This window comes from Dasypus novemcinctus, chromosome 15 (genome assembly GCF_030445035.2).
Source record: "Dasypus novemcinctus isolate mDasNov1 chromosome 15, mDasNov1.1.hap2, whole genome shotgun sequence".
Lineage (NCBI taxonomy): Eukaryota > Metazoa > Chordata > Mammalia > Cingulata > Dasypodidae > Dasypus > Dasypus novemcinctus.
The window spans coordinates 88,018,911-88,033,983 of record NC_080687.1 but is presented as its reverse complement, the minus strand read 5'-3'; the positions used below and the strand labels follow the sequence as shown (position 1 = coordinate 88,033,983).

Sequence of the window (15,073 nt, the reverse complement as noted above, 5' to 3'; positions counted from 1 at the left end):
TTTATTTATTCATTATAAGAGCTTTCTATATCAGATTTTTTATCAGTTACATATAATCTTTTTTTCCAGTTAGTCTTGTCTTTATGGTGTTTTTAGTTTTATGTGGTGAAAAGTATTTCTCGTATTCTTAAAAATTAAAAATAATATTTAGAAAGGCATTTCCCACAATTATAGTAAAAAATAATTCCTTCTATTATTTTGTGTTCCTGAAGAGAACACAGAAGAGTATCTGCCCTTACTACTAAGAATTGCTATATATACTCAGGGAATGAATCTTTTTCCCCCCACAGATATCAGAACTGAGCAGTTTCCCTTTATAACAAGAAAGCTTAGGTTTAAATACACAGTTTAAAATAGGAGTAAAGTTGATTATGGTATGTACTTCATTTTATCCCCAACTCCTCTTTTTTTTTTAATCATTTTTTATCCAGTTTTCATGTATGCCATCTTGTAATTTTTTTTGAAATTTGTGTTAACTGCCTAAAATACCTGCTATAACAAGGCAGAATATAAATGAATCATAAAAGAGAAAACATATAGATATAAGAAACAGTAAAGCACTCAAAACCACAACATCCAAAGGCAACCATTAAAGTACTGTACTTACTTCCTCTAAAAAAAAAAAAAATCATTTACTTATTTATTTTTGAGGTACTGGGGATTGGACCCAGGACATCATAACATGCAAAGCAGGTGCTCAACCCTGAGCTAGCACCCACTCCACTATCCTTTCTTTTAACCTATTTCCCACATGTAGTTTTACGTAGTTGGGATTTTATGTCCAATTCTGTGTACACATTACAAAAGTATTTATCACTGGTTATTACAAACACTTTGAATGAACATTTTAAATGATATGTAGGTATTCCATCCTACAATCCTACTACTGTCTTTCCTATTACTAGACAAACATTAAATTTGTTTCCATTTTTACTTCCTCCGTTCTTAACACAAAATGGTACTGTGTTCATGACAGTCAGTGAAAATGCACACCTTTCCAAATGTTTCTTACACATTCGAACATTTTTTCATAAATATTTTAACTCTGGGAACTAAATACCAACCTGAAAGTAGATGCTTAAGAGAGGAAGCATTATATTTAAGAAAATCCTCATTAAAACTTTCCAAATCCTTTTGGACAAATATTTTCTGCATTTCTTGAGATAGAACTTTGCTCACAATGTCTGGAAGATTACTGTGATTAGACACTACAAAAACAAAACATAAGAACCTTTTTAGGGAGGCAGTTTGTCCTTCAGAAAAAAAGGTTAAAATATCTTGTGTTTATTATTATTATTTTTTTTTTTTAGATTTATTTATTTATTTATTTAATTCCCCTCCCCTCCCCCGGTTGTCTGTTTTCTGTGTCTTTTTGCTGCGTCTTGTTTTCTTTTGTCCGCTTCTGTTGTCAGCGGCACGGGAAGTGTGGGCGGTGCCATTCCTCGGCAGGCTGCTCCCTCCTTTGTGCTGGGCGGCTCTCCTTATGGGTGCACTCCTTGCGCGTGGGGCTCCCCTACGCGGGGGACACCCCTGCGTGGCAGGGCACTCCTTGCGCGCATCAGCACTGCGCATGGGCCAGCTCCACACGTGTCAAGGAGGCCCGGGGTTTGAACCACGGACCTCCCATGTGGTAGACGGACACCCTAACCACTGGGCCAAAGTCCGTTTCCCTTGTGTTTATTATTAAACTAGATATATTTTACATGCAAATATAATCTTATAGAAAATTTTAAAATAAAGAAAATTATTTTTTTGGAATATAAACACATCCTAGCCTAAAAATGCACTAATTATTAGCATCCCTTTGCTAGTATGCTTAATTTACAGACACATCTTCATTTAAATACTATAAAAATTACCTTTTTAGTACTCACCAGATTTAGAAAATTTAATTAAACATTCATGTAACCATGGGTTATTACTGTTGATGGCAAAAGCTCGCTTAACAGACTGCAACATCAATAGGAACTTTCCTATCAGCAAAAACATAAAAATAACAGTATCAGTATTTTTGTTATTTTCTTCACTTTGTCTTAGCCTCACACAAAATTCAGTAACAAAACATTACTTCTTCCATAATGTTCAGAAGCAAAATTCAAAAAACTGACTTTGCTTATTAAAGACAACTTTTGTTTTCTAAAACAAGGCTTAAAAATCATGAAAAATGGCTAATTTGGATCACTGTTCAAACTATCCTTAAAACTGATTTGATTTTAATATGCTAATTTACTACCCAGCTAAGTTCTGAGTAAACAAAGGAAATAGTAAGTAGTCTTTGTGGAAGGTTAAAGTGGGACTCTAAGAAACAAAAATATATCTAACTGGCAAAGATTACATTGACTATCATTAAGGATTAAAAATTGAGCTCAAACTACTCATTACCTTTTCTAAAATATATTTCAAATGCTAATAGGTGAGTGTCAATATTATCAGCAACAAGATTCTTAAGAGGTATAAGGAATTTGATAGCTTCTTCTAATGGATTTTCTACCTATTTGAGACAGAAAGGAAAATTATTTTATTTGAGAAACAGCTACACAAGTCAAATTTCCCCTAAAGTTTTATATTAACATCTAATTTAGTTTTCTTTATATGATCAAATTAACAACAAAACATTTTAAACTATAAACTATAGTCAATTTTCAAAATGGAAATACTTCTATTGTTTTTGATGATGGAATCTATTTCATAAAAAATTAAAAAAAGAAACATTTTAAAATAGATTTATAGATTTACAAATAAGCAGATGGTACATCAAATACTGACAGTCCCTTATACTACAAACATCTAAAATAACAGGTAAATATAGAAGTAGCATCACATAAGGTAGAAAGAAGTAATGACAAATTTAAGCTACACTTGATTAATACCAAATAAACCAGAAAGCTAAACTTGGTCCCTAAAAACTATTCACACTTTGTGAAAATGGAGGTAAGGTACTATTCTCTTTGACTGAAACATATCTAAAACATGCTAAGTAAGATCTATAAAATGCTACCACCATATTTAATAGACAATTGAATTAGTTTCCTATTGCTGCTATAACAAATGTTCACAAGCTTAGTGGTTTAAAGACAAAGCAAATTTATTATCTTGCAGTTTTGTATTATAAAAGTCCAACATGGGTCTCACCGGGCTTTAAACAAGGCATCAGCAGGCCATCATTCCCTTCTGAAGGCTCTAGGGGAGAATCTGATTACTTGTCTTCCCAGCTTCTAAAGACCATCTGCACTGACTGGTGGCTCCATCCTCATCTTCAAAGCTGACTACAGCAGGTCAGTCCTTCCTACAGTGCATCACAAACTGACCTCTCCTGCATCCCTCTTCTACTTTTAAGGCTCCCTGTGATTATACTGGGCCCACCTGGATAATCCACAATAATGTCTCTATCTTAAGGCCAGCTGATTACAACCTTAATTCTACCTGCAACCTTAAATTCCCTTTGCCATGTAAGTTAACATATTCACAATTTAAGGGAATTAGAAGGTAGACTTCTTTGGAGGGCAATTATTCTATTACCACAATAATTCTACATATTATTTACAAGTTAGCCACAATTTGCTTATTATAACTCAAAGACAATTGATGTTTATCATAATGACTATGAAATACTAATTATGGCTTCTAATTTAAAGATTTAAATAAATCAGGTTTATGGTCAGAACAGAACCAAATAAAGTGACTTTACCAAATAACATAAAGATAGTAAATACAAAGACATCTCACCCTTTCTAATTTTTCAGGTATAAGTTCTTCCTTGAGACCACTAGCTTCTTCTTCTTCTTCATCTTTTTTCTTCTTTTGATTTTTTTGTTGACGTTCCCTTTCAGCATGCTTTCTCTCTTCTTCTAATTTAGCCTTTTTCTGAGCTCTTCTTTGCTTGCTAAGCATTTTCTTCAATTCTTTGGCTGACAGGTTTTCTATAAATATCCAAATGAACCTAAATTCTACTAAGTGAATGTTTCCATATTTCTTCATATTTCTCTGCATTACGTACTATTATAATAGTTTGCTTTTTTTGGAGTGGGAGGGCAACTATATAAAAGCTTTTAGAAAGTGTTTATTCATTTCTGTGTTCCCAATGATTAGCGCGAAACCTAGCACATAAAAGGCAACCAGCAACTGTTGCACTGACTAAAATTAGCCAATCCTAGCCCAACTCTGCCTCTTATAAGATACATGACTTTGGAAAAAGCACTTTGCCCCTCTGATCTCAAGTTCCAAATCATAAAGTGTGGCTGATAACAGCAACAATATCCTCTTGGACTATTTCAGGAAAAAGTGAGGTAGTGCATATAAACACACTTGTGATCACTACACACTATTTAAATATTAGGAATCAAAGACCAATAGTAATCTGCCTCCATGCTATTATTTCCCAAATATGCCTAGATAGTAATATTTTAGTGAATAAAACACTGTACAGATATTCTCGTAGGCATCCTGATTATCAGTAAGATAGGTCTCAGAAATCCTAAGAATAAGTATTTTTCTGTAAGGGCCTCAAAACTATTTTCAGTTATAATTAAAAAAAAAAAAAAAAGACTCCAGCCCTAGCCCACAGCTAGTTCTTATTTTCCTGAATTGGCCTTACAGATGATGAAAACAAAAAAAAAATTGCCAGTAATTACACTAGAGTGGTTTATAAGCAACAGATACAGAACATCATCTCACTGACTTTTAAAGTGTTTCCCCACTTTATTTTTTTGCACACCCGTTATCTAATGTTATCTTTGTATCCATTTGTGGATATACTCGTCTATGTACAGTTTATGATAATAGCATTTTAAAACTTGTGGGGTTTTAAAAAAATGTTTAAGCAAGTTACCTGAGTTTATTTCTTGTTGTTTGCTTTCATTGGTTAAAGGACTATCATACAATTGCAAGTATATTTCAATCGCTGATCGAGCAGCTCTGAAATAGAAGGCATGTCTTCTGAGTATATCTTCTAATCTCAGAAGGTCAACATAGGCACGAAGGGTCATCTTTCTCATGCAGTACGTATGGAAGTCAAACTGATCATCAGTTATCTCAAAAAAATGCTTAAAAACAAAATCACAGAGTTATTCCTTACCTTTATGTCAATGTCTATTTTTTAATAGAAAATCAGAAGAAGCCCAAAATACAATTTAAATGGTCACAATTTTCTTAGTTGCCTTCTCCAGGGTTGAAAACTATAAAGGATAATAAGTTCTTTATCCAAGTTAAGTTTCTCTTCCTACGATCCATGCCCATGGCCTATAAATCATGTTTTCCTATGATATTCAACTCCTATATAATAACTCGGATGATCAAGTTATTTTTTAAAACCTGAAACTTAGTACATACTGATATTTATTTTTCATGAAATATTTCTCTTCAGCATACCGTGAAAACCAGCATGGCAGTTATAAAAAGCACTGAATGAAGAGTAAATATACAGAGGTGCACACTAAATGTTGACAGGTAAGAATGCCCTACTCGACTATAAGCTCTTCAAAGACGAGCCCTGCCATCCCTACTGCCTGGCCCAGGGCCTAACACAGCAGGAACTGAACACGCACAGGATTTGTCAATTCAACAGACAAGCTTCTCACTAGGTATGTGACCTTAGACAAGTCTTAATTTCTGAGAGCCTCAATTATTTAATCTAAACTAGGATAAAGAAATCTGTGCAATTTCATAAGACTGTTAAAGGATCAAATATAAACGTATATCAAAATATATTCTAAACAGTAAACCACTATATAAATATATAGTGATAAGTTCCCATTCCCTACCTATATATCCCATTTGAGCAGGGATTCTTAACTTGAAGTCTATGTATAAACAAGCTTAACAGCTTTTTCCTAAGGAGAGACATTCAAAGTTTCATTCCATTTTCAAAGGGTCCATGACCAAAAAAAAAAAGGCTTAAAACTAATCCCTTACATGGAGAGAACACCGATCGATTCCCCACCCACCACCTTGTATTTTTTCCCCTACATGCATTTCTTCCTCTCTCTTCTTTCTTTTCCCCTTCTTTTGCTTCTCCAAACACATATAGAAAAATGAATGATTAGATATACCAATATTGGCCAAGCTTCTACTACTTCATCTTTCTTCTGTATTGGGAACCTCACTGTGCAGAGGACACATTAGTAATTGTCCATAATCCTTTCATAATTTTAGTCATCTTGGTCATGAGAAATACCCTAATCACAGAATCACATTAAGTACCTGAGATTTTAAGAGAAGAATTCAAAGATAAGAAGAATAAAAGTACACAATGTGGAGGAAAATAGGGAAAAAAAAAAAAAGATTTCACATAAGTTAATACTTATTACTTCAAAAATCATGCCTTAATTATGTCACATTTGAAGACTGCATCCCTTTCTATCAGTAAGACAATTCACAAATAACAACATAAACTTGGTATTATTTCTTAAAAAAAAGTCAAAGGATTTTTCATAAAAGTTAATCAACTTTGTTCATTAAGTTGTTAGTGGCTTTCCTTATTGTAAATCAAGTTATACCTAGCACCATAAGAATATTTCAAACCTCAGCACACAACTAAGGAAAAATGACAGTACTACACACATAAATGAGATGAAAACATCTAAGAGATTACAGGACTTCTTTAGGCTGAGAAACATTTATACACGTTAAAAGGCAGACACAAGTTTTAAGAAATGTTCCCAGCAGCATTAATACAGAGATTTTAAGTCGAGCCTCTGATAGTTGAGAGGAAAGAGCTGTATGGAACCACAAACATTTAAGCCACCTCTTTATCAGTAATAGCCCACAGGCTGCCTCTCTCCAGTTAATGTCTTCCATAAATATAGGGTGACCAACTCATCGGTTTGCCTGAGACATTTCAAGCTTTACCGAAAAGCCTGTGTCCAGGGAACCCCTTTAGTCCCTGACACCCTCTCAGGCCAGGGCAAACTTGAGATGGTTGATCACCCTACAATAAGCTAAATAATGGTGGACAGGATATGGCTAGATTAAACTAGGAAAAAAGGGGGGTGGGGGGGGAGGAGGAGGTATACTGCCAATGGCTTATTAATACTTTTGCTTTTGGAAGAAATGGTATATGGAAGACACACACAGTAGTAGAGTGTGTATAGTTCTATGTAATTTGATCATGTGTAAATTTGTGAAATCACCACAACCATCAAGACACAGAACTATTTCATCACCACAAAGATCTCCCTCCTGCTCTCTTGGATTGGTTTTTAACCCCTAAATTTACAAAATATAAAAATATGGTAGGTAACACAACTGGATAATTTTCTCTGCATTTAAGGCAAACATCAAGAGCATGACAGCTCAATGCAGAAAACAAGGTGCCCAAATCTTAATATACAGCCCATGCCCTTAACTCCTTTTCTCTCATCATAAATACTAGTTCCTGTTTTAGAGGGCAGGGGGACATTAATACTACTCAAGTTGTCAAAATTAGGCTTGAGTTAAAGTAAAACAAGTCAGCAAAGATTTAAGAAGGGCCACTCACAGTTGGAGTGAGGTATTCCTTAGGGATTCCTAGTAGGCTTCTCTTCTGACCCAGATCTTTCCACTAATTACCTCAGAGTACCTGAATGAGACTAATAAAAGCTCAGACACAGAAAGACAATGAAAAACTCCAGACTTAAGCATCCCTGTTCGCTCTACAAAGAATCTGTTGATATCAAGCATGTGTCAAATTAATATTAAGGTACATCAGAAGATAAAGTGAAGAACTTCCTATAGTTTTGAGCTATTATAAATCCTAAATCAACAAGTTTCAGGAATATATATTGATTGCCCTGTCTCAAATATAAATTAGCACACTAAAATGATGAGAAGTTAACAGTAAAAGGAAAAAAAAAATCTGAAAAGGCAATATAGTCTAAAAAATTCTTCTCAAGTTTATCTCCAGTATTTTGAGGAAGGCTGTTTTGGGTTTTGGTCCCTTTTTTTCTTTGGTCTTTTTAAAATAAAACTCAAGTTTCAAACATCAGATTGGGTTAAATTACATTAATATAATCCTAAAATGCTATGAGAGCGCAAGATGCAGACAGAAGAAATTACTATTCTGGGTCTAGAACTCTAATATCTCAAATAAAATTTCTAAGGGTCCACAGCAATATATATCCTAAGCTAAAACTGCCTTCAATGAAAGAATTCTTGAAAGAATTCTTGAAGGCAGAAGAAAAACCTAATTCTTATATGAACTTGTCTCTACTCACTGACATTCTATTTAGAAGGTAAACTAATGAAAATGTAAATCTAGTTTTATTTTTGCAAAATGATCACTTCATTAGTATTATAAAATATTTAAAATCCAAGCACAAAAGTACCTATTACAATAAAGCTTTCAATTCTAGAATTACTCCTAAATCTTCTCATTTATACCATTAAAATGAGAATTTTCTTTTCAATTGGATTAGAAGTTAATTTTAGAAGCAGGAATCATCCTGTTGACAAATAATTCCTCAATTACCTCTAAGCATTCAAAAATTTCTAAATAGAACTGTTAGGAGAGTGAAGTTTTATTTATTTTCTTGTTCTTTATTTTTTACTTTTAATATGAATTATATTAAAATGTCACAACAGTAAAAGTCCATTGTCTTCATGTTTTATCTGTTTCTAATTCTTTCCATTCTCACGCACCAAGAGCAAAACCTAAACACAGCTAAAAGTTTCTAGCAATAATAATGATGTAACATGCCCAAAAGGTGATTTCTGCCATGTTTTAATCTCTGACGGCTGCAGATTTCCAGTAAATTTTTTCTTCAAAAAAAGCTTAATACTAATTTACGAAAACTCTTCATTTAAAATCATTTCCAAAACTAGAAGTAGTTTATCTGACAGAATTTTATTCCACACTACTCAGCCAAAACCACTAAAAATTTCAGGGGAAGAATAACCTAAATGAAACTTAAGTAAGGAAAGAGCTACTTATATTCCAATAATCCTCAAAAATATTTAAAAAGTAACATGGTCATTAATGTTAGGGGTAATGAGTTCAACAAGCTCACAATTTTAATGATCCAAAGAATATTCACATTCGTTTCATAGAAAATTTGATAAATTTCTACTATTATAATGACCTACCAGTGTCTAACTAATGACCCACCAGTGTCTAACAACTTCTTCATTCAAAGAGATAATCTACGTCTCACTGAGAACATCTTGGTTAATAAAAATGTATCCTTCTTGAATAACAACAAGCAGACTGCTTTTTAAATCATGGTCACTGAGGAAATGTCAAAACAAGTCACTTATCTATGGTTTTATTACAGGAAAAAGAGCCTGATCTAAAACTAGAGAAGTCATTTCATATATCATCCAAGGGCTTTATATTTTTCAAGGAGAGGATGAGAGGGTTTTCACCATAGATGCAGCCATCAAGCCTAGTTTTAAAAGGCAAAAAAAACAAACAAAACAAAACCAAAAAACTAAGTTACTTTGAAAAGAGCTCAAGTAATCCTAGTTCCAATTCCTTTCATAAGCCACCCCCTAAGATGCCTTTCTTTGGGTAACCTCAGACGTTTCACATGGGAAAAAGGCCAAAGTGACTGCCACGGTGCAGACATCAGGCTCACCTGACTATGATGCCTGTGGTTTTATACTGCGTCAGCATGGGAACAGTGCTGCCGATTGACCCCACAACTGAGGGCTGCTGAGGACTGCCTCAAGGGGTGTATTTGCGGCTCTTTTCCTCCTGTTGTCCATTTGGAAGGAGAGTGCTTCAGAGATGACAAAGAACAGGAAAACAAAAATTCACACAAAGGAAAAGAAAAGTCCCCTCACTAAACCTTTTTATAGCATGGAACAGTAAGGCACATCACACACATAATCCTAAAAGCAAATAATAAAATAAGCCTGCCAACCGGTCACAGATTGCTGTACAAAGTACTGAATGTGAGAACAAGTATCCTGGGAAGACAAATTGGAGAGAGGCTGGCTGTGGACCAGATCCTGACATAAAGAAAGAGGTTGCCATCAGCTTGTGTGTCCTTCTAGGCTAGTGATGAAAATCAAATAATGGCCCAATTAGAGAAGAGAAATTCTGAATTTATAGTAACAATGATGGTTTACTAAATTACTTTTCCTTTCTTCCTTCACACAAAAATATACACATGTAAAAATCATAAAAATTTCAGGATCAAGAAAAGCAAACATTTGTTCACAAATGCTCAACATTTGAAAGGTTAAGATCAAGAAATTTTTTCACAATGAAGCTTCCAAAGTAGTTAGAAGAGGTAGATACAGAAATCTGCCTGCCTTTTTCTGGTCACCTTACATGAAAAAATTGCAGCCAAAATTTCAACTTACCCTTTCTACTTCATGGCATTTTTTCAAGGCATCCCCATATTTTCCCAAACGTTGATAAGCTGAAATACACTCTGTCTGAAACCACATACATTGCATTTCATTTAGATTTTCCATGGCAGATGTTCCTTCCTGAAATGGAAATGTTCATAATTATAGAAAGCAAATAAAACAGATCCTTAAAAAAAGTATTTATTTCAATTTCTTTTTAAACTATGGCTACAAGTATTATTATGCCAATAAATAGGAATTGGCAAATATATCAATTTGTTTCCAAAAGGATCCTACTGGTTTTAAATTACATAATGTCTTATATATCCAGACCTGGAGATAATTCAACACTCTATATTTAAACATACACACACACACGATTACAGATCACTAAAGCATGCTACTTAAGCACCAAAGCTTTCAAAGGAGGGAAAAGGAACAGATGATTAATCCAATAATTACAGACATAATTAAATTCTAGAATGTCTAGTAGTCCATAAAAGTTAGTTCTAAAAAGAAAGAACTATGAGCTTTTCTGAAGTAAAACACTGTAAAAAAGAAAGCATTAAAAAGTCGTCACAATTCAAAAGAATTTGGAATGTAAATATCATTTTATACATAAGCTCTGAAGTAAGGCATATTATTTACTTTTTTACCAACATACTCTGTACGTGCAATTGCTTTTTAACCATTCCCCTGTCAGAAATACACACACACAACAAAACCAAAGTAAGAAAACTTACTTAAGATATGAGCTAAATGGGATTAAAAACAAACAAAAAACCCACACAGAATTCTTGTAGAACTTTAGTGGCAAACTTCACAAATCATCACAGATCTCAAGTTTAATTTTACTAACTCAGACAATCACATGCTCATGTATGATATTGCCTACCCTTGTGAACTTAGAGCACATTTCCTCTGCTTCTTTTATCATATTTGCTCGAAGCAAATATTTTGCACATTTGGAATTGATGAATCTATCAGCTGTGTCCAAAGACTGTGCCTCATCCATCCACTTTGCAGCTTCTCTGAGATTACCTATATGCTATAAGAGGTGCAAGCATTAAAGAAATTACAGTTTATGAGCAGGAGCATATGGGTGATATATAAACAGAAGAAAATGATAAAGACAAATTAGAAATTTGGCAATACTTCTGTCAAATTCGTCTAGAAAAGTCTTTTGATAAATTACAATTCACATTTACTAAGAGCTGAATCAACCAATACTAATTACACAATCATGGAACATAAAATTCCTTAGGACTATTATAGTATTAAAAATGGAAAAAGCTCTATGAGTTCTTTAAATTTGATAAATTCTTCATATAGTCAAAAAAAAAAAAACACTGTGAAAATTTTACCTTATAAATCTTTGCTTTCATATAGAATAATTCTATTAGAGTTGGAGTACTAGCAATTGCAGCATTAATATAATCCAAGGCCAAAGAATGTTGTCCTAGTTTATCAAAATGCTGTGCCAGGAAATAGCGAACCCACAGTAATGTCGTTGGTGGTTCCTTCTCCCCTTTCTCTGCAAACAAATATAAAATTATTACAGGGAAGAAGGCCAAGTAGAGCACATCATAGGCTTTCCCCTCTCCACTGCATAATGAAATTAATAATTATAATAATAAACAGTAAAAACCCAGCAAAGATGACCAATTTTTAAAGAGGTATGACTTTATGCCACAGTTCAAATAGTGGCAGCCAAGCAAAGAAACAAGAGTGAGGACTGACTGGGCTTTTAATCTCTTCACCCCTCAAAAATAAAAAAAAACAAGTCTGCAAATCTAACTGCAAGTTTATAAGAAATATGGATAAAGAAATATGTTAAATGATACCATGAGCTGGCAATCTGCCAAATCTAGAATATAGGCCATTCTATGAGACAAGTGACCTTTTGAAGAATAAGTGGCAATTTTAAAAAGGGAAGGAAGGCTGTTACGCTAGATTAGACGTACATAAGAGACACAATCAAATACAAAGCCTGGATCTTAATTTGATCTAGATTCAAGTAAACCAACAATACAAAGACATTTTTTGAGGTAACTGGAAAAATTTTCCTTGTGGACTAGGTATTAGATATTATGATAGTAGAGGTAACTCTGTGTGAGAGTGCATTGTGGGTATGTTTTAAGCATTTGAAAACTGTTACAAATACATTCTAAGGTATTTACAGGTGAAACAATAGTATTAGATATTATGATAGTAGAGGTAACTCTGTGTGAGAGTGCATTGTGGGTATGTTTTAAGCATTTGAAAAGTGTTACAAATACATTCTAAGGTATTTACAGGTGAAACAATACATCTAAAATTTGCTCTAAAAATCCCAGAAAAAAAGAAGTGGCCAAAAGAAATGTCAAATACAACTGGCAAAATTTTGGTAACAGTAGAAGCTGGGTAATGAGAATACAAGGGTTCATTATTCTACTTACTTCTGTGTACATTATGTTATTTTATTATGATTTTTTAAAAAACTAAATCAAAAGGCAATGAAGAACCCAGACTAGAGTTACCAGGAGTAATGGTTGAAAGCATTCTAGAGTTTTTACTTAAACTAAGTTGCCTGATTATAAATGCCCCTACAACCAGAGGAAAAAAGGACCAAAAATACAAAGTAATGAAACAGTAGAAAGAGCAGAGAATTAGGGGCTCAGGAAAAATAGGTTCCAATTCTCCTACAAACAAACTGCATGATCCTGGACAAGTGATTGAATTTCCCAAGCCAGTTTCATCATATTAAAATAGGGTTAACTCCCATACCACAAGAAAAATTTTAATAAAAGTGAATGTACTCTCATTCACTAATTCAAAAGCTATTTAATAAACATTCATGTAAATGTATAATTACTCTAAGAGATTAAAATGGATTGATGTAAGTAATCAAATTCTTGAATGCAATCTAATTTAAACTTACCATAAGGACTAAAAACGTCACATGTTTTAAGGGAGGCTTCATAATTAGTAACAAGTTCTTGGATTACAGAAACCTATTAAAGAAACACAGTTTAAGATTTAAAAATGCTTTGTTAATTTCATTTTTGCTTATTGTGAAAAACATTCAAGTTTAGAAAACATTACAGAGCTGATTTCAGAATTATAAATTAACTAAACTACTATTAGAGTCTTTGCTTTTTCCTCCAACATGAACATTTCCTAATATGGGAGAAAGTAGGGGAAAAAAACAACAGAAAATGCACTCGTGTCTTTATTAACAGTAAAAGAGAATCTCATTTTTTCATTTCAATAAGCAGCCTGAGGTTTTAAAGGACAAACTAACACTAAGTACTAGAAAATTTATTTTTTTGGCCAATAAACACATTTGTTTAAGTACAGTTAATGTATTTGTCTTTTAGCTTTCTGATGTTATATAAGGCAGTTGTAAAGTCATTATATAAACTGATACCTGCGAGAAACAGATACATAAATATTCAAATATTCAAATTTTCTAAAAACACAATCATTACAGGGAAGTGGCTGTGACTCAATCATATGGCTCCCATCTACCATATGGAAGGCCCTGGGTTCACATCCTGGGGCCTCCTTGTGAAGGTAGGCTTGCTCGCACGCTGCAGAGAGCCACTGGCCCAAAAGTGCCACAGAGTGCCGACTCAGCAAGGTGACGCAACAAAAAGTGAGACAAGAAAAAAAAAAAAAAAGCAGAACACTCAGGGAATGGACACAGAGAACAGATAGCAAGCAAGTTGCAAGGGGGGGATTAAAAAAAAGTCAAATGAAATTATTCAAATTATACAGAGGTGATAGAAGACAATGTGACATAAACTTCTAACTTATGATTAGACCATCTTTGTTTCTACTATCATTTTGCTAAACAGATCTGCACTTCAAAGCTATGTTCAGATAGGACTGAAGTATTATAAACAAGGTTATAAATGCGGGATGTTTGGCAAGTGCCAAATGAAGATAGAAGAACTAAAAAAGACAGAAGGAAAGCAGATGTGGCTCAAGCGATTGGGCTGCCATCTACCATATGGGAGATCCGAGGTTTGATTCCCAGGGCCTCCTGGTGAATATAAGCTGGCCCACACAGGAGTGCTGACCCGCATGGAAAGCTGGTGCAACAAGATGATACAACAAAAAGAGACACAGCAGACCAACGGAGCTGAGGTGGTGCAAGCAACTGAGCGCCTCTCTCCCATTTCAGAAGGTCCCAGGATTGGTTCCCAGTGCCACCTAAAGAGAAGACAAGCGGACACAGAAGAAAACACAGTGACTGGACAGAGAGAGCAGACAGCGAACTCAAACAATGGGGAGGGAGGAGAGAAATAAATGAAAAAAGGAAATAAAAAAAAAAATTTTTTCTTTAAAATAAATTTAAAGACAGGAGAAGAAAAACCAGCTTGTGTATTGGTTTTAATGCCTATGGATCTTAATTGTTAACGAGTTGAAAAAATATTACTGTTTTTGTGAACTTCAAAAAAAAGGGGGGGGAAGCGGACTTGGCCCAGTAGATAGGGCATTCATCTACCACATGGGAGGTCCACGGTTCAAACTCTGTGTGGAGCTGGCCCACACACAGTGCTGATGCGTGCAAGGAGTGCTGTGCCACGCAGGGGTGTTCCCTGTGTAGAGAAGCCCCACGTGCAAGAAGTGTGCCCCATAAGGAGAGCCACCCAGCATGAAAAAAAGTGCATCCTGCCCAGGAATGGCGTCACACACATGGAGAGGTGACACGGCAATATGACACAACAAAAAGAAACAAATTATCATGCTGCTGACAACAACAGACGCGGACAAAAAGAAGAACATGCAGCAAATGGACACAGAGAACAGACAACTG

The 15,073-nt window shown here is 34.4% G+C and overlaps 1 protein-coding gene across 2 annotated transcripts in view; it reads right to left on the bottom strand.

Annotated features, from left to right (window-relative positions):
• Positions 1-15,073, bottom strand: part of NAA16 (N-alpha-acetyltransferase 16, NatA auxiliary subunit) — a 59,979-nt gene that overhangs the window by 2,719 nt on the left and 42,187 nt on the right. For both annotated transcript variants that reach the window (XM_058276627.1, XM_058276626.1), the window contains 9 exons: positions 13,190-13,262; positions 11,634-11,803; positions 11,165-11,317; positions 10,282-10,410; positions 4,829-5,042; positions 3,727-3,920; positions 2,383-2,491; positions 1,875-1,973; positions 1,065-1,208 (listed from right to left, as the gene is read on the bottom strand). In XM_058276627.1, the coding sequence (XP_058132610.1) occupies positions 1,065-1,208; positions 1,875-1,973; positions 2,383-2,491; positions 3,727-3,920; positions 4,829-5,042; positions 10,282-10,410; positions 11,165-11,317; positions 11,634-11,803; positions 13,190-13,262 (1,285 nt within the window). The remainder of the gene's footprint in view (positions 1-1,064; positions 1,209-1,874; positions 1,974-2,382; positions 2,492-3,726; positions 3,921-4,828; positions 5,043-10,281; positions 10,411-11,164; positions 11,318-11,633; positions 11,804-13,189; positions 13,263-15,073) is intronic.